Here is a 27,936-nt window from a genome sequence, read left to right as displayed (position 1 = left end):
GAACTCATTGAACATATGAACTGAAGAACAAATCAATAAGCCATCATTTTTTTTAAACGTTTTTTTCAGGGCATAAAATCTAAATTTAGGATCTTTTGTGAAAATCTGACAAGAGGATAAAAATAAATAATCTGGAATTTACCAAAAAGAGTCATTTGCCCGTCTGCCAATGAAAGTATTATCATAGAGTCTTTGAAATTTTACTTACATGGTATAGTGTGGCCTCCGGCACAGGTGTGCCCATGATATCTTGTCTCAGTGCATCCATTTGCAAGCTAGGTAGCAATGAATAGTGAGTCGGGCTACTACTCTTATCACCCTTCTTTTTAGACTTCTTCCCTGTGTCTTTTTTGCTGTTTCTCTGAAACATGTATTCTTCTTGAGCAATTTTTTCATTGCTCATATATCGGAGTAGAGAGTTTTCTATATAAAAGAAGATAAATACACCAATGTAAATACGCAAATATTCCAAACTTTCTATTCTTCCTTAATTGTACTATGAGATTTTGTTTCAGAAATGTAACTTGACTTCATTTATGAAATACCTTTGTAGTGAAAATACAGAGGATCTTAATTATTTGGGATCATAGGGAAACAGGAAATAGATAGCCTATAGATTATTTCTCCAAGTTTTAGGTCTGAACAAACTATATCAGAATCACCTGCGGAACTTGAATCAGAAGTTCTGGGTGTGCGGCTCATAAAATTTTTAACAAGCTCCCCCAGGGAGATTCTGCTAAAATTTGATGACAAACACTGACCTATGGAAGGCTAGGGAGCATCCTTGAAGAAGTTAAAACCCACACTATGGACCAATAGTGAGGAAACTTAGTTCATAAAACCTATGCTTAAATTGATAGCCAGAACTTAGTACAGTGCTTCATAAGGCCTTTTTCCCCCAAGATGTCACTATGATATCAACTCCCAAAAGAGTGACTCAGAGAAGGCATATAAGTGTTTCCCTTTTTATGTTTTTCTTGATTAATTCTATAAAACAAATGAGGTTAGAATCTGAAGTTTGGAAGACAGAATGAATACATAGATGTAAAGGAATCTGTCAATGTTCCTGTATTTACCAACACTTTCAGAAATTCTCGCTCCATGAAACAAGTGTTAAGAAGTCTAATGAAGCAGATAGTCATGCTTGCTTATCCCTGTGTAGTCTGTGGATCTGTGTATTAATGAAATAATTTCTGCACACTGGCTAGAAATAACAGGCAAGTGGGTTAAACATGTTATAAAGGAAGCTTAGTGACTTTAGGTTCTATGAAAAGTTTTTTGCTTTGTTTTGAATAATTTTATTTTTCATCTATAACCTTAGGGATCTCATTTCAGAAAATGGAAGTAGCAGCATGACCCACTGGGCCCACCATATCCACACTTGGTCGAATCCCATTTAGTAGCAAAACTTCCAGTTGCTCTCTTTACTGCTCACCTCAATGGCAGGATAAGTGAACATAAAAACTTACTTTTGGTAGATACTTCAAGTGTAGCCCACCCCCAAGTAAGAAGATAACCCTGAACAGCAAACAGAAGAGAAAAAAAAGCAAAGCAGTTTTTTTTTCCATTTCTATATGGTTTTCATTAGAGTCACTGGCCCAGTTTCTATTAGTTTTTACCCATGTGCTTCAAAGCTCAATTTAACGTTATATTAATACAAAAGTAGTGAGGTTGGCATTGCGGACCAATGGGGACTGATCACAAACTCTTTCTATTTGTTGAACTTAATTCTTTTATGCAGTTTCACACTTCTGACCTTGTTTTCCAAGTATTAACTTTCAAATAACACTCAGATATTAATTTTTTACATTGTACTTATCTACCCTGAATCCCTTAGGAGGCATTCAGAGAAGATATCTACTTAATAACAGATCAAGATAGTTAAAGGTTAGTCTGAGTTGGTTTGGGTGTATCATAAAGTCAATGAGAGAATGAACAGTTTTCCACTGAAGCCACAACATCCTATTTAAAAAACATTTAAATTTGCTTTTTGTTTCAACAACCCAGCCTACACTGAAATTCTAGAACACTTACCTCTTCTACTATCTCTCTTCATCTTATTTGGATCTTCATAGTCCCCCACCCAATTATATTCCACTGGCATAGATATAGGTCGTAGCTTGCCTAAACACAGAGAACAAAATTCACATCACATTGTTTTTCTTCCCCACGTCCGCTCAAACTTAAACGGACTTTTAGCTACAGTCTGCAAAACACACTCACTCATATGCAACATTATGGTTGGCATTTGTGAAGGTGAAAAATATGTGTGTTTTGAGCCAGAAGGTGAAACTGCCTGTGGCAATTGGCCAGGTGATAATGCAAACTTAAGGCACTTTTTATAAATAATAAAGAACAGCCTAGGTTTGCTCTCTTAGGAGCTCCAGGCTTTAAGAATGTGGCCCTTTACAAAGAGGATCATCATTTTAGTGAGCTCATTTTCAGTAACTGGATCTGTCTTATTCCCCAATGCCCAAGTGTCTTTATCTTGATAGCCAGTCTCCAAGATAGTAGCTCCTTGTGTTTAACCTGCCTGCCAGAACATTAACCCATCGTTTCATGTTGAAACACCACACTACTAACTTCCCATCTTCACTGCCTCCTAACTCCTATCTGCTTTTTGGATACCACCATTCTTCAGCAATACGGCTATACTCTCTTTTATGGCCTAAAGCTGGGTCTGCCCCAAGCATCTCTTGCTATTGTGAACTCTAGTTTCTAGTTCCAAGTAATCACTGTTTTGGCCTGTCCCATTTCCCTCTGGGTCTGTGTTCTTACTAAAAAGCATTTTAATTTTACTTTAGCAAGCAGAACTCATGGCACAGACTTTAAGGATAGCTTTTCGGTGAGGCTGCAGTGTATTATTTCTGATCAACTTGAAATTCTTGAAGTACAAAACAGCCAAAAGAAAATCATACCAAAGTTTAAAAAGGATACTTAGCACAATGTCTGGCATATAAATTTACTAACCAACATTATGGTTGGTCTTTGTGAAGGTTAATAAATTCTGAATGAATGAAAATTAAAGACTCATGTGGGACTGGGTCATAATAATAATGATGATTATGATGATCATGATAATAGTACTAACATGTATATATCATTTACCATATGCCACATATTGTCTAAGGGTTTTATAAGTATTAAATTGTTTAATTATCAAAATTATGAGAAATATACTATTACCCTAATTCTACCAGATGAAGAGCCTGGGACAGGTTATGTAATTTACCCAAGGACACACAGTTGGTAAGTGTGTAGTACCAGGGTTCAAACCCAGGCACTCAAACACTACTTCTGTAGTAATTTTTGGTGACTTCAATATTCACCCTCCAATATTTTGGCCTCTCAGTTTCTTGAGGTTCTCTCCTGCACCCATTCTTGTGGTCATATGCTTAATCTTGTCACCTGCAAAGGCTGCAATTCTTCCCAGTACCCCAATTTCCTACCACCTTCTGTATTTTTAGCACGTCCCCTACAGCAGTCCAACAATTCTTCCTCCTTTAATCTACCAATCTTCCCACCTTTCAACACCTCCTGGTCACTGCACGTCCTCTTCACTTCCCTCCTTGCCCAGATACATTTCACAATCAAATTGCTATGAACACTCCATGGAGTTAAAAAAATCCATCAAGATACTTCTTTCTCATTATGTTCTTAAGGAAAATGTGCCAACCTTATGGCATTTTATTATGTATGCTGATACAGCTTACTTAGTGTATTTTCCTAAGCTCTTTGAAAGTCTGAGGATGAACTAAACATGATAAAATTATTAATGAGCCCCCCAACGAAGTATTTATTTAATGGCTTCCTTTCAAGGTGTGCAAACGACTTTATAAATGATCACCTCAGTTTCCTAATTTTCATGGGGTAGATTTCTGCAGTTTTACAGAGGGAATTTGGGTAAGCTGATGCAGGTCAATATATTCTGCCCATCCAGGGTGGCATAAAGGTTTTAGGAAAGGTCTCATTTTGTCATGTCTATTCAACTGCTTTCCAAAATCAGTCCTCCAGCTTTTCAACGTTATGAGTGCTATATTTTCAAAGTTCTTACAACTCATTTCTTTAGAATCTGGTTTTAAGGATAAACTCCATTTCAGCATGGGCACTGAAACTGAAATAGTGAACAGCTCTAACACTGTTTCTACATGTCACCAAGAAAATCTTTTGAAAAGTGAAAAATCCAACAAATAAGCAGTTGTTTTAACTTTCTCTCACTAAGAAAGAAAATAGTCTGATAGTTTTTGAAGAATTGATTGGTTGTTTGGAGTCAAACATATGTGCACAAAAACAAGAAGAAACTTCTCACATAGAATACGAAATATATAATTGTCTTCGTTGTATTTTACATCATATTCTCTGAGATTTTCATGGAACTAAGCCATGAAAGGATGTAATTAAGCCTTTGCTATGTCTGGTTATATCATTCACCATAGGAAAAAAATTTGCAGAAGATTTAAACAGACTTTTTATGGAGTGATTTTTTTTAAACAGAAGTATACTGTATATTACTGATACAAAATTGAGGAAAATATATTGAACCAGACAAAAAACTGAGATAAAAAGTCTTAATTAAAATTTACTTTTATAGGACATCAAGCTTTTGTTTTTACTAGTTATAAAGCTATGAATTTTAGCAATGCAAATCAAAATAAGTATTTTTAAAACTAAAGTGTATTATTTGTTTAGTTATAGCAAATAATGTTGCTTATAAACAATGCTTTTATAAATTTTTTATTGTGCTAAAATATTGAAACAGATTTAATAAAACAGTTAAAGTAATAACATAAGGTAGCATTCTTATATAAACAACAGTTTTTGGCAAATTAAAAAACAGACAATGGCTTAAATTATTTCTAATTCTAAATATACAGATCTTTGATTGCAGCTTGGAAATGTTTGCAACTGTGTATTTATAGCAGTGTTTTAATTTCATAACAGCAAAGTTCAAATGGAAAAAAATCTTTATGGTTTTATGCTACAGTGATGCTAAGAAAAAGAGTTCTACATGCATTATTATTGCTAGATTTAAATCAAACGTACACTATTATTAATACAGGCAAAGTATTTTTATGCTTGTATGACCTTTTAAGGCTTATTAAATTAAACACATCTGATTCATTCCGACGTAATCGTACATAAATTAGTAATAAATCTCTGAAAAATACTTTGGAAAATTGAAAGGTATCTCTTTATGTAATAACGTTATTTACTAATTCATAATAAAAATTAATAATACTCAAGAATATAGTAAAAACATGAAGATAAAAGCCCATTTAAAAATTTTGCTGACTACTTCCTCTTACAGAAATTTTTTATTCCTCTAAGCATGAAACATTTATTAATTATAGAGTTCATTTGACACGCCATCATAAACCTTGTGATAAATCTGTGCTAGTATCTCATAGTTAAATTATTATTCTGTTACTTGGCTTTTCATATCTGTTGCACATCTGGAGCATTCTAACTGAGATCTCTATAGAGGCAGGAATTGTGCACTGTATTTCTTATTGTAGTCTAATAAATGTACAAGAGGTCAAAGATAAATACTTTTGGATTTTGTTTGAATTTTATTCTGAAATTAATGGCAAGTAGCTTTTTAAAAATAATGAACTATATTTAGCTGCAATTAAACACAAACAGAACCCTAAACATAATTTAAAGAATATTTAGCACAGTGAACTATAATTCAATATCTTGTAATAATCTATAATGGAAAAGAATTCAAAAAAGAATCTATACATATATACATATATATGTATATATATATATGTGTATATATATATATATATACACACAACTGAATCACTTTGCTGTACACCTGAAACTAACACAACATTGTACATTAACTATACTTCAATTTAAAAATGGTTAAAAAATAAAATAAAGATATATTAAATCTAAAAAAAAAAAGCAGATAGGAGTTTTAGAAAGTCCAGGAACAAGCCAAACTAAACAGCATATTATAAGGGACATATATAAATTGATAAAAACTATTCTAAAAAAGCAAAGAAACAATAAATAGATAATTCAGGAGAGTAGTGATATTAACGAGATAGGGTAGGACAGGGATCCACTGTTGGAAGCAAAGACAATGGTCAGTATTCCAATTATTGGCAGGTTGCCAGAAGAACCAACCATGTGATTAGAGGGTTGGAACTTTCAGTCCTATCCCTCACCCCCCCACAACCTCCAGAGACGGGAAGGGGCTGGAGATTGAGTTTAATCACCAAGGACCAATTATTTCATCAATTGTGCCTATGCAATGAAGCCTCCATAAAAACCAAAAAAGGACAGGGTTTGGAGAGCTTCCAGGCTGGTGAACAGGTGGAGATGCTAGGAGAGTGGCGCACCTAGGGAGGGCATGGAAGCTCCAAGCCCTTGCCCCATGCCTTGCCCTGTACATCTCTCCCATCTGGCTGTTCCTGAGTTATATCCTTTTATAATAAACTGGTAATCTACTAAGAAAAAAAAAAAAGAATACTGATGTGATGGAATGCCTTATAATGATCTAATACTCTGTTTTAGTATGAAATTGCTATGTTTTAATACTAGTGTACAGAATTGCTTAAAAATAAACCAACTTTTTCCTTAGACAGTAAAGCATTTTCAATGCTATTACAAATGCTACAGTGTTCTTTGGCAGAGTTAATTGCTCACTCTCTTGGGCTCCCTTAGCTCTTTCTTAGTGCCTTTGGTATATATGATCCTTAATTATACTGTATTGTATCTGTCTGTTTACGGGTTTTTCTACTTTTTGGCAGGAATTTATATATCTTTGTTATGGAAGTTCCTGGCAAAGATTCTGACCCAGAGCAAGTATTCATTAAATTTCTTTTGAATGCTTGAATGAAAGGATGCTAGACATTAGGGAGATCCCAAATTACTGGACTGTTCACTGGATTCTACTCCCTCTTTCTTACTCAAGGGCATCTCTTGAGCAATTCTACCTTACTTTCTCCTGTAGCATCAATTTTTCCCTTTCGACCCAATGATTCCCACTAGCATACAAACATGCTGTAATTTCTCCAACCTTAAAAAAAAAAAAAAACCTTTCTTCGACAATAAACAGCCACCCCGCTACCACTTTATTTCTCTGGTCCCCTTTAGGGAAAAACTCCTGAAGTCTCACTTCTATTCTCAGTCTCCCATTTCTCTCCTCCTCTTTTTCTTCCTAGCTTTACTGAGGTATGATTGACAAATTCAAATGTTATACATTAAGGCTGTACAGCATGACTTTTTAAGGTTTGCAATGTGATTATATACACATACACACACACACACACACACACACACACTGCGAAATGATTATCACAATCAAGTTACCACATCCTTCACCTCATATAGTTACCATCTGCATGTGTGTGCGCGTGTATGTGTGGTGAGAACACTTAAAATCTACTCTGTTAGCAAAATTCGAGTATACAATGGAAAACATTACAGTGGTTCCTCAAAAAATTAAATATAGAACTTCCATAGGATCCAGCAACCCTACTTCTGGGTATATATCCAAAGGAAATGAAATCAGTCTCTCTAAGAGATATCTGCACCCTCATGTTCATTGTAACATTGTTCACAATAGCTAAGATATGGAAACAATACAAGTGTCCATCAATAGATGAATAAATAAAGAAAATGTGGTATATGTATACAATAGAATATTACTCTGCCATAAAAAGAAGGAAATCTTGCCATCTGTGATGACATGGATGAAACTGAAGGACATTATGCTTAGTGAAATAAGCCAGACACAAAAAGACAAATACTGTATGATCTCACTTATATGTGGAATTTCCTCCTCTCTCTTGAACCTTCTCCAATTAAGCTCTTGCCCCCTGAACTCCACTAAAACTACTATTGTCAGGGTCACTAGTGCTTCCATGTTGCTAAATCCAATAGACAATTCTCAGAACCCTTGACTTTTCTGATCTGTCTGCAACATTTGACACAGAGGATTATTCCCTTCTTGAAACACTTTCTTTACCTGACACCCAGGATTCTGTCTTCCTCTGGTTTTTGTCTCCTCTTCTCTTCCTAAACTCACATGCATCCTTCAGAGCTAAGCAAAAATGTCATTTCCTCAGGGATACTCTCCTTGACCTTGTTCTAGGGTTGGGTTCCTCTATGTTTGTTTTTATTTTCTTTTGTAGTTTTTTTTTAAATAGCATGCCAGTTATAGTCAAATAAGTATTTATTAAATTAGTTGCCTCAGGGCTTCCCTGGTGGTGCAGTGGTTGAGAATCTGCCTGCTAATGCAGGGGACACGGGTTCGAGCCCTGGTCTGGGAAGATCTCACATGCCGCGGAGCAACTAGGCCCGTGAGCCACAACTACTGAGCCTGCGCGTCTGGAGCCTGTGCTCCGCAACAAGAGAGGCCACGATAGTGAGAGGCCCGCGCACCGCGATGAAGAGTGGCCCCCGCTTGCCACAACTAGAGAAAGACCTCGCACAGAAACGAAGACCCAACACAGCCAAAAATAAATAAATTTAAAAAAAAAATTAGTTGCTTCAATTCTGTCCCTATTCTAGAATGTAAATTTCACAAAGGAACAAAAATTTCTCTGTCTACCGTGGTATTCCCAGCACTTAGCACAGTGCCTTAAACATAGTAACAGCTCAATATTTGTTAACTGATTACTTGTTAAGAAAGTAAACAGGGGACCTTCCTCATACATTGGACTAAAAAGGTCCAAGCTATACCGTTAGTTTCTATTTTCAAAGTTTCCTTCCCCTTCCTTCCTGTCAACTTTCCATTCCCCTCCTTTTCACTTTCCCTCCCTCACTTCCTTCTAAAGAACCTGACCAACCACTTTCATTATTCTAACAAAGTGAGCCTAACAGAGCTGTTTGGTAATCAAGCCAGAACTAGAAGTCCTGCCTCCTGATTTCTTATCTAGAAACATTCCCATATTAAGCTACCCATGATATATGCTGAAATACTACTGAATTGCTGCCTTTTTCAATTGTATCCCTCCCCTACCTTTTTAAAACTCTGTCCCCAACATGCTAAAATCATTAAGTTTCAGGGTGATATACAGCATCTGAGAAGTAATCTTCTCAATTACAGTTGCCAAAGAGTTGAAAAAAAAGACTGCAGAGAAATTTCTCCTTACGTCTGATATACCCTTTAATGCTCACAAAAGAAACTTTCTCTAGAGGCTAAGGAGAAAAAATATATACATACACACATATACACGTCTGTTCTGAATATTTTAGCCAATATTTTGATGAATATGAGTGTATTAAGGAATGTTAAGCTATAAGCATGCCACATACACCCATCAAACTCCCCACATACCAGACAGAAAAATTGCTTTCAGATGGTTGACTGCATTTCTAGGAAAACATCCCGTGTGATGTAGAGAATCACACATTTAAAGAGGAGTAAAATTGAATTAAATGGAAAGTCAGTAATTTTTTAAGGATAAAGGCAACATATCTGGATCTAGTAAAATAAGTAAAAATGGGCACTTTGATCCCTAGGGCCATATTTTAAAAATTTCATTTCTGGATAAAAGAGCTTGGGGAAAAAGTGGCTTGTAAACATCACAATGTGATGATTATTTAAGTACTGGATTTAATGCCTTATAATATAAATCAAATACAAACCTAATGATTATTAATTTGAAATCGTTTCAGTTGCATTAATGGAGAACAAAAACAATTAAAATCTCATTTCAAAGAATAAGCTACATCTTGTTTGTGAATTTTCCTATCGCTTCCTAAAAGTGATCTAGACTTTAAATGGGGAGTCACATAAAAATTGTTGAAGGAGAAAATTTTGAACTGCATCAAAAATTATAGGGAACTTTTAACACTTGATTCCAAGGCTAATTACATTTTGAATCAAATTACATTCTACCAAGAGAGCAAATGTGCTGTACACGCTGGAGTTCAGAAAGGTTATTTTAGTCGAAATGTTGCCACTGTGCATAGAGACGGGGAAGGATTCAGATGGTTTAAATACTGTCTAAGTGGCAAAAGAGTTCTGGGTTCTCTTCTGAAGGCTCTGGTGGGTAAAAAAACAATGAGCTCTGCTAAATACCTTTGCCCCCTGCTGTGCTCAGCAATACAATTGTGGGAAAGAAAGATGATGTGGGGTAAATAGTATTTGGTTAAAAACATCCCATTTTCAAGTTAAAAACTACAATTAAAGCAAACTATTTTTAAAGATCTTAGTAAAGCAGTATCTTGAAAATCTTATCAACATATAGAAGACAGTCACCCCTTCTCATGAAAAGCGAAAAGGACAATGATTAAGACCGTCAATTGAAGACCCTCATTTGAAATAAACAAAACGACATAATAACTTTATAATTCCTTTCACGTATTTTTCTCTTTGGGATCATATTAGTCAGTGAAGTTAGCAAGAAAGGTAGAGATGAAAAACTTCACACACACCACAGTTAATTTCTTAGGATTTCACCGATAATTAGTTTTGGAGTCAGCCCGTGAATGTAGACTTTGAACTTCTATTTCAGTACTCTTTTCACTGCATTAAATTGCCTCAGTGATGAATTCAAGCCCATTGCATTACACAAAAATCCAATTCATTTTTCTTCAAAAATAATTCAATGACATGTATGATTACTGCTTTTTAAAAAAGTATACTCCCAGCCAGTTTGCAACTCTTGCAAAAAGTTCTTAAAGGCTAGGTAAAGAACTAATGGAGGATTAGAACATAAACTGTAGATGTAACTGTATTTGTTGTCCATCCCTTAACAAAGATGGAAAATAAACTGGTTTGACATGATGTGTTATTTATAAAGTGATGCTAGGTTGTCATACTTTTAAATGGCTGTATATTGTTTTAATTATTTCCTCTAATGTCTCCAGTCATTAAGATAATCAGTGTATAGTTTTTAGTCATCTCTCTTTTAACAAGATTGGATTTAACACTTGACATTTTCTATCCCCAGGGTTCTATTTCCTTCATGATTCTAGCAAATTGTTTTGCAGTGATACCAGTAATTCTATGAGAAGCCATGCACTGATCTTTCCAGTTAATATTTATTACTTTAGTTTGGACTTTCATCACAAATAAGATTTACTCTAGAAAATGGCTTTTCTGCACAATAAAAATGAAGATGACATTCAACAAGCTGTCTGCTGGGGCAGACTTCAAGTTAAGAAAAGAGGCTTTTCCAAATGCTTATCTGTTAGGTCAGCTGTTTGCAACTTAAAACAAAGAAATTTTATCACTGGTATATGGGTCTTTAAGAGGAGCTGAAACTCTATTTCAGCCTTTACAAAATATAATTCCTCAAACATTAGTTCCATTGGGAGGTTAATAAGTATTCTGTGACCAAAACCAAAAAAGATGCAATGTACAAATACATGTGGGAAACAATAAGCTAACCCCAATTCAACAAGATTTTCAAGGCCTTTAGTATGCTAATGTGCATTTATTAATCTCCAAGAGGGGGATAAAATATGCAAGAGCTTCCCAATCTTATTTAACCACGTAACCTCTTTCACTTACAAAGATTCTCTCTCAGGACTAGTGATCTGAAGAACATACATAGGAAAATGCTGGATTACTTAAGCCACATTGTGATTTGAAAGCAGACACTAACCACTGTATTTAAATTTCACCTTGCTGTCATTTATTATATCTTTTTCCCATTGAGGGAAAATGCATTCCGATTTCAACTGGGGACAATGAGTTCCCTCCTGTTCCAGGGGATGTCAGGATTAGGTTTTCTACTATAGAGCAGGGTAAGTCATCTCAGATACTCACAACCTTTTACTACTTCTGCTCAGAGAATATGCTAAGTTTGAGTAAATGCAGGTCTATCTTTCCAGAGCAATAAGTTCCCAGACTCTTTGAATACAAAAAAGGCAATTGGCCCTATGTCATACAAGGGCTCTTTGATTTTCTAGTCATACACATCTGCTTCTGTATTCAATTTGTCTGCAACTGATTCTTCTTAATTTAGCTAGGGTTTCTCAACAGCAGCACTCTTGATGTTTTGGACTGGATCATTCTTTATTGTTGGGGGCTGTCCTATTCATTGTAGGATGTTTAGTAACATCTTGGGCCTCTATTCACTAGATACCAGTAGCACCTCGACTCCCATTTATGACAACTACCAATGTCCCCAGAAATTGCCAAATGCCCCTAGGGGGCAATACTGACCCCAGTTGAGAATCTCTGAGTTGGACTGTTTCTATTCTTGGCTTTCCCATTTTGTCTTTAAGGGAAGCACTAATATCTTTGTGTTAATTCATTTGAAGAGTTTTTCTTTTCCTCTAATAGTTGCATCAGCTTTGTTGATTTGGTTTGCTAATCCTTCCTTTTTATCCACATATTAATATTCTGGAACTTTATTAAAAAAGTTTTTTTTTTTTTTTCTTAAGCTTACTGTTTTATCTATTACCTAGTACCTTCAATTCTTTCAGGGCAATCTGATCTTGCCAGGTTTCAATTCTTTGAAAGTCTCCAACTATTTAACTTATTTCACATATTATTTTCACTATCCTTTTTTAAAAGCAACTAATCTTAAACTTTAAAAAGGTGTGGGGTTTGAATTGTTTTCAAAATTTTGATGCTGAGAGGTTATAACTAGGCCCTTCTGCCTAGCATATGAGGTAGTGATTTCAATAACAGAACTTAAAAGAAGACTTGGATCACGAAGGTTTCTAGTGTTATGAGCTATCTGATGCTCTTCCTTCTACTTTTCAAAACCAAACCAAAAGAGACAAGCAAACTCTATATTTCTTTTAATTGGTACGATTTAAATGGCTGGTTATTTATTGGGTAGGTAGAGGGACCAAACCGAGGGAATATTTCCATTCCTTTTGTTCTTTATTAAGTCCCTCCACAGGAAAGGAGGAAGTGTTAATTTGATCCATCAGCACTTCAGAATCTTTGAGACACTTTTATTTATGAGCAGCAGTAATTTATTATGCCATTTAGGCACCATTTCTTGTAAGCATGGTTTCTTTTTTTTTTTTAAGTCTTTATTGAATTCGTTACAATACTGCTTCTGTTTTATGTTTTTTGGCCGGCGAGGCATGTGGGATCTTAGCTCCCCGACCAGGGATCGAACCCATACCCCCTGCATTGGAAGGCAAAGTCTTAACCACTGGACCACCAGGGAAGTCCCTAGGCACCATTTCTTGAGTACTTTCTATGAGGCAAGACCAGTGCTAAGTACTTGAGATATAGTATCTCATTTAATGCTCACAAAAACACTAAAAGTAGTATTGCTATCCCATTTTACAGATAAGGAAACAAAAACACAGTGAGGCTAAGGCTCAATTACAAGGTCAATCAGTTATTAAAGGCCAAGCCTTGGCGCCAAATTCAGGTCTATCTGACCTCAAAACTCATGCTCTATTTCTATCAGTAAAATTATACAAATTAAAGAAGAGTGCCTTCCCTAGGTGATTACTCTAATTTTTACATTAGGAACAGACTATTTTCTATTTCTATGCCAAAATATTGCTGAACTACTTTTCCATCAGTTACATGGTCCCTTATCACCATCAGCTTGATATTCAAAATTATTTTGTGAAGCTAAGTAACATGCAGTCTTTATGAAGTGTATTAAATAAGTCCAAAGGAATAAGAATTCCTGTGAGTATAGTACATATCTCATATTTCTGAATTTTTGATTCACTAATTTCTATTTCTATGTTTAGTTCTGCTTTGGAAGTAGTGCGTTTTACTTGAGCACAGAAATTTCTTGTGGTTAGAATCCCATTTTCTTTTCTCTCTAGCATAGCTGATGAATGACAGCTGAACTTTTATTTGATAAGGAAGATAATTTATATTCAAAAATCACAGGAAAGGGAACAAGCTTTTATCTGGAAATAAAGAAATGTGAATGTATTATGTGTACCTTTAAGAAATGTTTGAAATAATGCTATTAATTATAATTTAACTGCCCAAAAGATAGAATGAAGTTGTAAGACAGAGAAAGGTGATTTTGAAGTATGAGAGACCCTGGAACCTTCAGACCATATCCCTACCTCACACTGATAAAACTCAGTTCACAGTATCACTGCCCATAAGTCCTTCACCATGCTACTGTTAAATCACTTGAAGCCATTTGCTATTCATGTGGATAAAAGGGACATGGTATTTGGTTTTCTCTTGTCCCAACTACTCCAGTGGAAAATGTTCAGGTATAATATTACAGAAATTAATTTTCCTCAATGCACAGTGTGTACAAATAACATTTCTGAGGAGCACTTGTAAAATACCAACCTTGCATTCGTTCATGTGCTTTTTGTGAGGTCCTGGATTTTCAATAAATCAGAAAAGGTGTGAATTCCTTCAAACCAATACTATTCTATAATATTATTGTAAAAAATATGTTTTTATCCTATTCTTATAAAATATGACCACTCACAACCACAAAGGGACTCAGCCAACTGTGTCTACCTTTTAGCAGGTTTCTATGCACAGAAATGTGCTGTGATGGAACAGCAAGGGCAAGGAGTCTGTGAACAGTGAAAAGGGAAAGCTGATGGGAAATATTACCATTCTGAAAAGTTGCCAAGCAACTGATCTCATCAAATTTGAACCTTTGCCTTTGAAGCATGAGCAGATGAGACCAAATAGTTAAAGTGATTTAATGCTATCCTTTTTCACCCTTTTACTTTCACATTAAAGTTTCTTTTTCTTTTTCCTGAACTTTCTGTTTATTCACTCCATCTTATTCTTCAAAGACTTTTAAATGGCTCATATTATTATTATTTACCTGTTGAGATATTTCAGTTCTTTGTTTTTTTCCCTAGCTTTATTGAGGTATAATTGACAAATAAAAATTGCATATATTAACATGATGATTTGATATTATATGTAAATACTGTGAAATTATTACCACAATCAAGCTATTTAACACATCTATCATCTCAAAGAGTTACCCTTTTTTTGTGGTAAAAACACTCAAGATCTATTTTCTCAGCAACATTAAAGTCTCTACGTAATAATGACAACAGTGAAAAGAAATATCTAGCACATACTGGGCACTTTCTAGGCAATTTACAGTGTGTTGTCATTAAATTCTCACAAAAAGTCTATGAGTCAGATATTATCATCTTCATTTAACAAATGAGAAAATTGAGGCCTTGAGTAACATTCCTAAGGTCACACTGGAGTAATTAGATGGCAGTCAGGATTACCAAGTATGGCTGATGATAAAGCCAATGCCAGCAATCACTAATCTAGGTTGCCTCACCTACTATATCTGTATTTCCAGAAATCATTCTTGTTTATTGTTTTAGGAAATTAAAACCTATTATATGCTCTCTCATTTAAAAAGGGCATACGCATTGCTGCTAACTGTACCCCTCAATTTAGCTATCTTTTCCTAAGGTGTGTTAAGGCCATGTCTATGTAAATGCATGTTTATTATAGTGTCAGGAAATACAAAACATATAGAAGAACATATACAATCAGATCTAGTTCTGCTTGCCTGAAATCAAATGCTTGAATTTGGAAGGGGTAATGAAATTTTTGGAAATTATTTTCCTACAATTTTGCAAATTATTTTCATAATAGTTAGTTATCTAGTACCACTGGTAGAGTCAACAAATATCCATGGGTATTTAATCCCAGCTCTACCACTTACTAGTTGGGTAAGTTATTTAACCCATCTGTAAAGTGAGGATTCTATTAGTATCTACCTCACAGGGTTGTTGTGAGGATTAAATGGGTTAATGACTTTTAAATGCTTAGAAGAGTGCCTGGCATACATAAATCTCAACAGGTATTATTTACTTATTTTCTAGACGGGCCATCCACTGTCTATCCATACTGTATTTACAGCTTAGGGCAAATAACTGATCTTTTAATTCACTCTTAGCCACAAAGAGTGGGTTCATGATATAAAATGAGAACCTTGGTTAATCAATACATTTTAAAGCTCACAATTAGGATATTTTCAAGTATTTTTCTTTCCATCTGTTTCTTTGTCACAGTGTCTAATAACAGAGCTTCCCTAAATATTTTTGTCTTATATATCTATCATATGAATGAAACCAAAAGCACACACTAAAAACTGTATCATGTTTCTCCTTTGCTTCTCAAAATCCTATTTAGACTCTTATAACTATAAACCTCTTTGAGTAAACAGGTAAGTTGGGAAGTTAATAGGTAGTAATGGTGACTAAGTCCACATACTTGAAGATAAGGGTATTTGTAACTAAGAACTAAGTTGAACACTGTAAGGCTAAAGGACTTATACAATGCCTTTTAAGGCATTACACAAGTGCTAACAGGTTAAATTACTGTCATTTTCAGAAAATATAAAATGTGGACTTTTTTGTAACTTCAGGGTTTTTTTTTTTTCAATATACTTCAGCAGGATCAAGTATTTCATTATCATTGTTTTTAAATCCAAGAGAATATTGTCACACTTGGGGGTCCATGTAATGGGACCATTTTATAGGTTAAATAAAGAAGTTGTCATCGATTATTGCTTATTAAGGTTTGAAGTTACTTGGGGCCTTTACGGTCTGGGCTGGGAGATTTATATAAACCCTCAGATCTCAGATCTAGGTTTCAGAAGGTGTCAGGTATTTAGTGGGGATAACTAGCATTTAGAAACCCTGGATGATGACTATTCATCATTTAAAACTCAGCATAAATGTCACTTTTATTTATGTGACTTCCCAGGAAGACTCTGGGGCTTCAGCTCCCAGGCTACTGCAGCACTCTGTTCACACCTTCCTACTTACCTAAAGTGGCTGCACTGCATCTCTTTGTTTTTTCCCTCTGCATTGTGACTGCCTTCCAGGGAAGATTTATGTTTTATCCATCTTTGCATCCCAAGTGCCTGGCTGACCTGATGTACACAACTAATATTAGCTGAATGAGTTAACAAATGAATTAATCTTTGGGAATACTATGGCCACAAATTCACATATGTGAAAGGTAAGTTTTATTATTTAAGAGCTGATTTTAAAAAGGTAAATATAAATTAAACTGCTAGTTACCTGGAACAACTTTCAAGTTGTGCCAGGGAATCTCTACTGAAGTATCTATAAGTATCTCTAGTGAAAGTTCAGACTATATGACCAAAAGTAAAAGAACTTTTGCTTTTACTTCCTTATCCTTCTTTTAAGCATATATACATTTCTTTTCTCCTAAGTGGTTTATAAAAGTACATCAAGTATCTTATAGGATATCTACTTTTTCTAAAATTTAAATGGTATTCTATTTTATTGGAAGAGATATGATCTGTGGAACATGATAGCACTAGGTGCTTTAAACCATAGTCTGAAGGAACTAACAATTCATAGCCATTTAAGTAAGCACTTAGTAAACTATTTTTTTATAAAGCTGTCAATAATCAACTTCATCTGGTGACTATAAGTTCCCCTTAAATTAAACATTCTTATCTACTTCAACACAAGTAGAAAATAGCCAGAAAATTCTGGGACATAACAAAAGAAGAGTTGATATACATTAATGCCTATCCAATAATAGGTAGTCAATAAGTACTTGTGGAACGAATGAACAAAAATAAAAATCTCATGTGATGGGGCAGGGGCAGGGATAAAAAGATGGCAGGCCTCTATACTGCAGAGGTTTACAATATAATAGTGGAGAAAAGCAAAGGTGCAAATACCTTCAATTTATGACAGTTCAAAATAAGTGCCACCAGAGTAGTATAATTGAGGAGAAGCACATGATAAAACAGCACATGTACAGAGAATAACACAAAGCAAGATAGGTACGGTTCCTATTATTTAGGATCGGTTTGGCCAAAACTTTTCATACATAATTATTACCAAAGAGCTGTAAGGAAATAGGGCGTGGGTAATAAGGTATGTAATCTTTCGGAACCACAGGAGGGAGGCATATGGCCATAGTGAAAAAGTAAGGGAGGCAGGTGGAAAGAGAAAGTTAGAAACAACTTTCCTTCTGCTCAGCTCCCACTGATCAAGTCTGGACTAATCAGCAAGGATCCTGCCCCTCCCCCAAAACTGAAAAGGAAGGAGCAAAGAATTCCAGTTCAATACACTCATTCTTGCAATAGGACCATAGGTGTTACTACTTTAACTTTAGGCAACTTTATCTGCAAATCTTTCAGCTACACTATATCAATTTTAAGTATTTGTGACTGGGTTACTTTCTTGGTCATGCATGGAAAAACAGGAGTCAGATAAAAAATCCTGGGACATGGTAACTCTAGGCCCATCTTTGCTTTAAATACATTATGTCCTTCCTATTTAAAATCCACTCAAAATTTACAGCTTCTTATAAAAAACAAAAATTGAGATGAGATTTTACCCAGAAAAGTCCATCTAAAGATTTTTTAATACCTGAGAAATAAGGAAATTTTATTTTAAATAAGTCATGTTAACAGTAAATATTCATTGATAAAAGGGAAAAAAAACCCTTGAACTAGTCCAGTTTGGCAACACCTGATCTACAAAAATTACATGTGAGTCAAAAAGGTTTCCGTAAATCATTAATGAGTTAAAATGCTACCTACTCTTCTTGCTTATTTTTGGAAAACTTAGAATAATTTTTAATGTCATGCCTCATATTGTTGAGATTCCACTTGGAAGCACACGACAGACACAGATCAATTATAAAGATTCAAAAGCTATCAAGTAATTTTCACAACCCAAAAGCCTAGGAAAAGAAATTGAGATTCCCATACCAGACATAAGCTCTTTCGTCAATGTAAGAGAAGAACTCTTACCATAAGTTGGGGTGCTTTCTCGTCTTCCTTGACTACTTGATCTCCCCTTTTCATATTCATAACAATACAAGACAGTATCTTCCTCCACAATATTAAACCTCTTTCGATATTCCTGATCCAGAAATGAATTTGGTGATTCAGATCCCTTATGAACTGGCTTGCCCACCATGTGTCCTCTGAGGTCTTCACAAGGAAGGTTTCCTTTTTCATCCCTAAAGAAAGGGTAAAGGAGAAGAATGTAGAAAAGTGTTACAGTGGTAAAATGACAGAGACAGTCTAAAGTAGTAATAATATCCTTCCTATATATCTTCTGATCTTTCCAAACTTTCTTTGAGGTTTATAGGGCAACTTTAAATTATTCCTGTTTTGCAGGAAAAAAAATGCCAAGGCTCAGAGAGGTTAAATGACTAGCTTAAAGGTTACACAGCTAGACATGGGCCATGGATCTTCTAACTCCTGCTCTAGTCCATGTTCAATACTATGGCACATAAAAGAAATCATCTTAGCTCATAAATTGCTTTTAGTGCTTAAGAAAATAGGTATAATGTTAACAGTGCTAACAATGTAGCTTTCTTCTGCCAGTTTATCCAACTGATTCACGGTAATATTTGCACTGCTTAAAAACAAAGATGTATTTAAGAACTGCCACTTCTGTGAGGGTACTGTGACCTTAAGAACCAAGTTAGCACTATATAAACTGGTGGTGTACGAATTTCAAACAGCTTGTTATTAATTTAAAATAAACCTTAATGAAAAGAATTATTCTCTGTATTTAAATGGTATTATCTCATTTAATAGTAAAAAAAGATATGTTCATGGAACTCATTCTAAATGGATATATCAAAATTTAATTACACATCAGCAACATTTCTTGTGGAGAGAGGGTGGAGAAACCTTATCATATATAGAGTTTAAAAATGGGATTTAAGATGATGGCAAGTTGATTTTTTTTTTTTCTATAGGATTCTGAAGTGAAAAATCTCTAATTTAAATTTATGGGATCCCTAAAACTGTTACTCACACATAGTAAATATTAATCACACAGCCCAGGTGATTGGGACAATAATGAGTGGTATTTTGGTAGAAATATTCCATTTAGGATTAGTTAAAATGAACCTTGCTTATTTTATGATAATTTCACTGACTAGCTATAAAATTTCTGCTAGAAAAGCTCATATTCTAGAACATGACTATGGATGTAAATGCAATGTTTCTTTCCTTGTTGATCACTAATTTTATTCCTTCCTAGTTCTTAATTGTTTCCAGTTCTACCCTAAACAGTGCCATGAATACTATCAAACCAGATAAAATTTAATTTTAAGTGCCAAGATTGAAATCTTAAATCCACAGAATAAACTGAATTATAACAAGACAGACAAAAATAACAAATTTTTAAGTGACCTATTAAGTCTTATGAGATGGTGATGAGCTTATAAATCTAATGTCAATTCTAAAATATGAGTTTCAGTTCAGCAAAAATATTATACTTTTACACTACAGTATACTCTACTTCTCTCTCAGTATACAAATGTCTAGGTTGGGTTTGTCCAAATGAAGAGAACTATATTCCTATTATTTGAACTATGTAGAAAGTAGTAAATAATATTCTCAAGACTGACTGAATCAGCAAGCTGTCACTCTTTTATTTTTTTAAATAAAAGTATTTCTTATTACCAAATTGTAACTATGAAAGTAGTTCTTAGGCAACACAAAGAAAATGAATATAAAATCCAGGCACAATTTTATTTTCGGCTAGCTAAAAACTTTTCCTGAACAAATTGCCTGGCGCTTTTTGTTAGTTAGTCCTCTAGCAAAAAGAAACTGACACTGCAATTAGCTTGGAAACAGCCCTAATGAACTTGGGGCACTGGGGAAGGTTATGCCTATCCATAAATGGGCAGACGTTTCTGTCAGGCCTGTGACATGAATGTTAATGCAGCTGAGATCAGAGGGTGATTCAGCCCTAGTTAATTCACCATGCTCTACTTATAAGGACACACCCTGTGGTAGAAAATGGGAAGGGCTGGTATTCCTTACTCTATAATGATATGAAAGAGAGGCCTTCTACCAACAAAGAAGATTTATTAGACATATCTATATGGAATGCATTCAATAAAGTTGAATTAAGAAAAGTACAGATCAAAACCAAACTTTGCAGTAGAATGAATTGGTACATGTATTGCGTATGTAAGTGGGTGTGCCTGTGTGTATATGTACTCACATTATGAGACCCTGAATAACTCAACATATTAATTTGTACTGCTATAAAAATTTTATTAATGTTATACATCTATACATATATATAATAAATCTACACTTTTGCTCTAAAAAGGATTTAAGGGAACAGATGGAAAGTTAGAGCACTGCTTCACTGGACTATCTTTATATTTAATGGCTCACAGTAAAATTAATAAGAGAAATTAGTATTTAAACTTCATAGTTGTACAAGACCTACAAATTCTTGGTTTTCATGATAAAAAAAGAAATTTGGTTAAGTACAAAAGTTCACTGTATACTATGATAATGAAATTGTATACAGTCATATAATAAAAAACTGACCAAATTTCACTCTCTTCACATACATGAGTGTTTTCTCTTTTAGAGAAAAAGTCACTTTTGCAATCACATTCTTTTTCTGGAATAAATGTGTTCAAAGAATTATAATCACATGAAAAAAAGTCTACCTAATTTGACAACTAGTCCTACCATTTTTAAGGTTTTTTGGTTTTAAGATGAGAAAGCTTTTATTATTTACAATTCAAATTATCACCAAAATGCCTATCCTACATAAACGAAAGTTTTTAATGTAGGAAAAAATAAACGTTCAGATGAGTTAAATTAGGTGAGCCTCATTCATCCTCAAAAAGAGAAAAAAAAAGCCACAGCTGTATCTATAAAAGAATGACAAATGCAAAAAGTTTTATGACTATAACTTCAAGTCAAACCAGAAAATGCAGATAATTTATATGAGGCTGTGGTACAAAGGGACTCTCACGCACATATTTTCTAACTGGGCTATATCAAACGATTGTGTGACTAGGTAACTAATAATTTGACTCAAAAGTATTTAGAACATTCTGTTAAATTACACACTAGACTAAGAATCAATTAAGGCGACAGATAATACCCTAATTATGAATTTTACTGAAAAGTATGGAACGTTCAAGCAATACTACCAAAACAAGTACCACTATGCTGATACTTCAATCTCTTGCATTCTCCTGTTTTTGTAAACAGCATGTTTAAAGCTTTTTATTGACTTCAATATATTGCCTTCATCATATCTGCACCACACTTAGAGGACAGAACTGGATTCTTTAACTCCTTTGTCTTCTGGAGTACATTTTAAATACATTCTGTCTAGGAAATACTCTCTTTATTATAAGTTCCTCCCTATCCAAGAGACAAGGAAAGAACATCAAAAAACCGCAGAGACTTGCTAAAAATAATTTTCTGACGTTTATCTGTACATGTAGCCCTCTGAAGAATAAGGTCTTTTAAATAATCATTTGCACTGAAATAAAAATCTTTCCCATTAAAATGAAAACAAACCAAAAGAGTCATTTCCTATTTGAAACACACATGCTTTTATTGCTCCTCTTACAAGAGTATTCAAAAAGTCTGACACTATCTTAATAGAATTAAAATTCAACTTGAATTTGACTAGGATATCAGATGAATTTGTACATCTGATTGTAAATTTAACGTAAGACTGTAAATTATATATTAGAATGATTTTTGAAACGCCAGCTTAGTAAATTGTATCTTCTCACAAACCATGTTCTCACAACCACATTTAATTCTCAAAAAAAAGACCTAAAATGTTAATAAAATTGACTGGAGTTTTATTACTAGATGACAACACAGTATTTGCAGACATGCCATGTTGTCATGTAGCATTTAGATGGTAAAATGTCAGTACCATCATATCCAACAGAATGAAACATTAGGTGTACTAAAGTAAAGAATAGTGAAAATTAATTAAAACAAGGAATTTCAGTACTTTTATTTATTAAAGAATTTTAATATTAAGTATAGCTTGAAAACAAGAGACCTTAAATTATTGTTTTTGAATGACTGCACAACTAATTTAAAAACTGAATCAAATACTTTGTGATTGGTATTAATTATCCCCATTTAGTGCTGGCCCTTTTCCATAATTTTTGTATTCCACAAGGCTGGAAATCATAATGCTTTTGGACAAAATGCATGATGGCACAAAGTTATAGTCTTCCACCTGCCAAGAATTTCAAATAGGAATTTGGAACATGAAATGGAGATACAGCCTCCAGAAATCTGAAAATAGACTTTAAAGGCAACTCATTCTCTTGCAAACTCTCTCTACTTTCTGAAAGAAACACTAATGAACTAACCAAGTGGAAACTGTAGATACAGAGGTATTGGGGGAAGAAACACTCTCCCTCATCATCATCCGAGAAAAAAAAATCTTCCTCATTACATACATTTAAGAAAGCACAGAAGTTATCTCTAACTTTCTCTTTTAGAAATAAAGTATGAAATGCTTCAAAGTAACTTGAGATTTCCTGGGGCTTCTTACCAAAGAGCCTCACTTATTTTTTACTTACTAAAATAATCTTAGCTGTTATTTTATATTAGTTTCCTATTATGTGAAATAATGCTTATAAGATATTTAATGTAGAGTGCTTAATACAAATTATTGTTATTGTTATTATTAACTAGAGCACAGTCTCTATAATGCAATGATTTTCCAGAATGTGCTCAGAATTCTTAACTGAGAAAATGTTCAAGGTGTTTCGTGAGAATTTACTTCACAGTTTACATGCACTTAGGTTAGTCTTTAGCTAGAAGCTACGTAGAACAACATGATGGTTAGTTTTATACCTGGGAATATACGGTTCTGCAGGAGGAGGGGGAATGTAGAGATCCTGGAGGGCGGAACTGTCTCTTTTGGTGGGTGTACTGATGGTGCTGGAAGGCGTGGCAACGCTGCTTGTGGGACTTCTAGGTATAAGAGGCTGGTTAAAATGAAAAAGAAAATACATACGCACACAAACAACACACAAAACAACAACAACAATGACACATAGTTATCATTTTTAAATGATCTATTTCTACAAAGTTTTTGAACTTGGCTGAAATCAAGAAGCATGTTATTTAGCACATGGATATTCCTTTGAGTCTCCAAAAACAAAAAATTTATGGCTTTAGAGGTTTTCACTTAGTTCCTAACTCACCTTATTGTATGGCATAACCGCGTAAAAGCTATTTATAAGGTAAATCTATCATGCAGTGTTTCATAATGGGGAGATTTATCTCACAGTCAGAAACGTATTTAAATTTGCTTTGTTAGAATCCCACTTTTGAAAGAAAGATAATAAAGAGTAACTTCCAAAAAAATTAGTTCACTCACATCCTGACTGGTATACAAGAAAGATAATTCAGATCGTTTCCCAAAAAAGATACATTACACTCCTAAGTCAGTAGAACGTGACAGATTCTCAAAAAAGTTTACAAAAATGGAGTATGAAAGGCCAATACGAGAGAATATTTTCAAGGAAAATGTACTTTTTTCATAAATATAAACAATACTGTCCTCTCAAAGTCATTTTATGGTACATCTTCAAAAGTATGGTGATTAGTGTGACACAATCATTTCATTTTTCATAGGCACACACATTTACCATTGTTTAAAATAATTTTTAGTTGCATACCTACAGATCTCATTTTCATGCCTGTATTTACTTATTAAATAAGTTTTTAAAAAAATTAAGATTCTCTATATACTGAATTAAGCAATACATCAGGATGCATTAACTTACGAGCACTCCCAATTCTAAACGTCACAGCATTTGGAAATGATATTGTGGTTCGAGAAATTATTCTAAAGTGAAACTAAAATTCACAAATTTTCATGTTTATCTTACAGATCTTACTGGTTAGCTACATATACAATAACATATTAAAAAATAAGAACTTTAATGCAATTGCAAACAAAAATAATGATCACAAAATTAACTCTATCTTCACATGACAAGATGTTGTCATTTTAGCCAGTATGAAAACACTTTTTAGCATATCTATATAGACCCATAGTTCTATTACTTTAACACGTATTGCTGGACACTCAAAAAATGGCATAGTACAACTATTTTATATTGTGACAATACTTTTGTACAGATAAACAAAATTTGTTCAAAAATCCAAGCATAAATACAATGTACAATGTAGGTCACTGGGGTAGGCTACATAGTTTATGACTCAGTTCATGGTTTTTGACCTTCCTTTTTACACAGCTCACCTTAATAGCTCGAAATCACACATCCTGCCAAAATGACAGTTAAGTTTTAATCTATGTGAAATAGAAATTAAAGAAAGAGAGAGAGAAGGGAAAAATAACTGATAATTTATTTTGGGACTCTACAATATTCTATCTTATATGATGTAAAAAAATAGTCAGGAAGTTTACATGTTGAGGAATTTTGATATATTTTGAAAGTACACAGTAAAGACTATTATGTTTAACTATGCTGATTTTGGAATAGCATCCAGTTAAACTATGCGTGTCTTTTAGAAACAAAAATTTTGGCAATGGGAAATCCTGAAATTTATATAGGTAATCAGGAGTCACCTATACAGATGAACACCATGAAGCCTGAGGAAATAAAGAATTATATTCTTTCTAAGGATGTATTACATGCCTCTACAACAGATCTTTGAATGATAGGACCTTTTTTTTTTTTAACTGGAGTAAAATTGCTTTACAATGCTGTGTTAGTTTCTGTTGTACATTGAAGTGAATCAGCTATATGTATACCTATATCCCCTCCCTCTTGGGCCTCCCTCCCACTCCCCCTCCATCCCACCCATCTAGGTCGTCACGGAGCACTGAGCTGAGCTCCCTGTACTATACAGCAGGTTCCCACTAGCTATCTACTTTACACATGGTAGTGTATTTATGAGGTTTGATAGGACCTTTAGATCAAGTGTGATCTGTGATGTGACTCTGTTTATAATTGTTTCCTCTCTGTCAGGACATCTTGGTATTAAGTACAAATGACATTAAAGAACAAGTCTAACCAAAATTTAATCATTATAGAAATGTAAAGAAAACATTCATTACACAGTACATTACTTGCCAAAACTTTCTATAACAGATGCACTGTGAGAGAAAAACTTATATTCAGTATGCTTTTAAAATGCTCTAATATGCTCTTATTTTAAAATATCCTAACACTACAAGTGAACTTAAAAACAAGTTCTAAAAACACAAGCATTTAAAAAAATAATCTAACAAATTTTTATTCTCTTTCTTCTTTTCTAGGGTCACTACTTCTATTTTGAAGACTTCTCTCCTTTTATTTTACCACCTGTAGAACTAAAGGTAATTTCTCCTGGTTAGTACCTATCCCTGCCCTCCCCAAACAAAGAGGAAGGAAGGAAGGAAGGAAAAAAGGAAAAAAGGAGAAGCAGTAGTCAATGATTACAAGTATATTTTAAATACCTCTGAAGTGTGAGGTAAGGACCAACAAAATATTTTATTCTGCCTGGACTATTACCAGGATTGTCTATTTAGGGTACTTGTTCCTTCCCGTTCCAGGAAATTTAAATATTAGCCTCGTCAACTTCCTTCAAATTGATATTTTCTCTAGGTTTCTATTTTCAACACGGAGTTGCTATTAATGTCCTCAGTTAACACAGTTAGTTAAATTAGCAAAAATGTAGAAGAAAAAGACTCTTAGATAGGCTTAAACAGATAACAGGTTTGATTGTGCCAGCTGGTTCAATTAATTGAAGTGGTTGAAAAAAACAACTTCTTTCAGAGAAAGAAGAAATTAGTCAATCCTGTTGTTTAACTCTTACTGGCTAGTTATTTTATTAACTGGTAAATCATAGAAAACATTTAAACTGGTTTATCATGCAGATATCATCTGGCTAATCAGTATGCCTTGTACAAGTAAAACACATGGTAAATACTAAATATATTCATTGTATTTTTGTCTACTAATTGTACTATTTTTGTCAAGCTAATCCAAGCTAAAAAGTAAACATTATTCTTGAGAATCTCATCTAAAAAAAGACATTAAGCAATGGAAAAATAAAATATGGTAAAATAGAAGCTTCATGGGAAAATGGAAATAGCTACTTAACCCCAAAGGAAATTTGTGATAATTTAAAATTATAATGTCTTAAAAATGTTCTAACTTTGGACAAGAATTGAAAGGGTACAAAATTAAATGACTAAAAGAATGAAGAAGGCATTAAAGAACATTAGAAAGATAGGCAAAATGTGACTAAATCAAGCACAGAATAAATGATGCTATAAGCTGAAATTATCAGTGAGAAATTCCTAGTTGTAACAAGTGCCATTAAAATTACACCTATTACCGATAACCAACAAGTACGTGAAAATACACAAAAAGTGACAAATACAGCTTCCCTCAAATCAAAAAAGTTCTCTCAGCGTTTAATTCAAAATTTAATAGACATATGCCTTAGTTTCAGAAAAAATACCTAAATATGTAAGTATAATAGTGCAGAAGGATAGTTCTTCTTACCTTGGTAACATTTAGTTTCAATCATTTTTTCATAACATAGTATAAGAAAAGTAGTTACCATTGTACTATAAAGAATTTCCAATATAAGGAAAAAAAAAGAACTAAAGGGTAATATTTTTTTATTTTACCACTTTGCCTTTTGATTCTTTCTCTTAACTGGTAAAATCTGCATAGGAAGAGAATTAAGAGCTATCATCACTTAGGGATAAAATACAAGGGTATTTTAAGACTGCATCTTCTTACTCAAGTAAGCATGAAGCTTCAGTGTAACTTGATCCACTACGGTATGCAATCAAGTATGATATGGATCCATTTTGGATTCTATCCAAGAGGGTTTACTTCCTGGAAAGACCTTGCCATAAAATTTATTTTTCATATCTAAATCGTCCTACTGACATAAAGTTTTCCTTCCAGATTCAATGAGGCTCCAACAGGGAGGACATATTTTGCACATATGTTGTTACTCTTCTAAAATAAATCTATGATAGATTTTGGGGGCACTGGCATGCATCTCTTAAAATATCCAAATCCTAAATAAAATGATCACATGCATCTGTTCAAATATACATTTATAACCTTAGGTCAATTAATGATAACTTACTACTGTGAACAGGACTCAGAAATTTATTAGGTTATGTACACATACATTTTTCATATTGTCCGTTTAAATTACATAAATACCTTCAAATTGTATCCCACAATATGGTACGGCACAAATCTTCCTCTGAATC

General features: G+C 33.9%; 1 protein-coding gene across 4 annotated transcripts in view; it reads right to left on the bottom strand.

Annotated features, from left to right (window-relative positions):
• Positions 1-27,936, bottom strand: part of CNKSR2 (connector enhancer of kinase suppressor of Ras 2) — a 258,137-nt gene that overhangs the window by 81,344 nt on the left and 148,857 nt on the right. For 2 of the 4 annotated variants that reach the window (XM_061177887.1, XM_061177889.1), the window contains 4 exons: positions 23,532-23,665; positions 18,669-18,880; positions 2,035-2,124; positions 209-423 (listed from right to left, as the gene is read on the bottom strand). In XM_061177887.1, the coding sequence (XP_061033870.1) occupies positions 209-423; positions 2,035-2,124; positions 18,669-18,880; positions 23,532-23,665 (651 nt within the window). The remainder of the gene's footprint in view (positions 1-208; positions 424-2,034; positions 2,125-18,668; positions 18,881-23,531; positions 23,666-27,936) is intronic. The other 2 variants (XM_061177888.1, XM_061177890.1) reach the window with 1 other exon arrangement.

The sequence above is a fragment of the Eubalaena glacialis genome, chromosome X, assembly GCF_028564815.1.
Source record: "Eubalaena glacialis isolate mEubGla1 chromosome X, mEubGla1.1.hap2.+ XY, whole genome shotgun sequence".
Taxonomy (NCBI): Eukaryota; Metazoa; Chordata; class Mammalia; order Artiodactyla; family Balaenidae; genus Eubalaena; species Eubalaena glacialis.
Note: the sequence above shows the minus strand (reverse complement) of the source record. Positions and strands in the feature narration are given on the sequence as shown.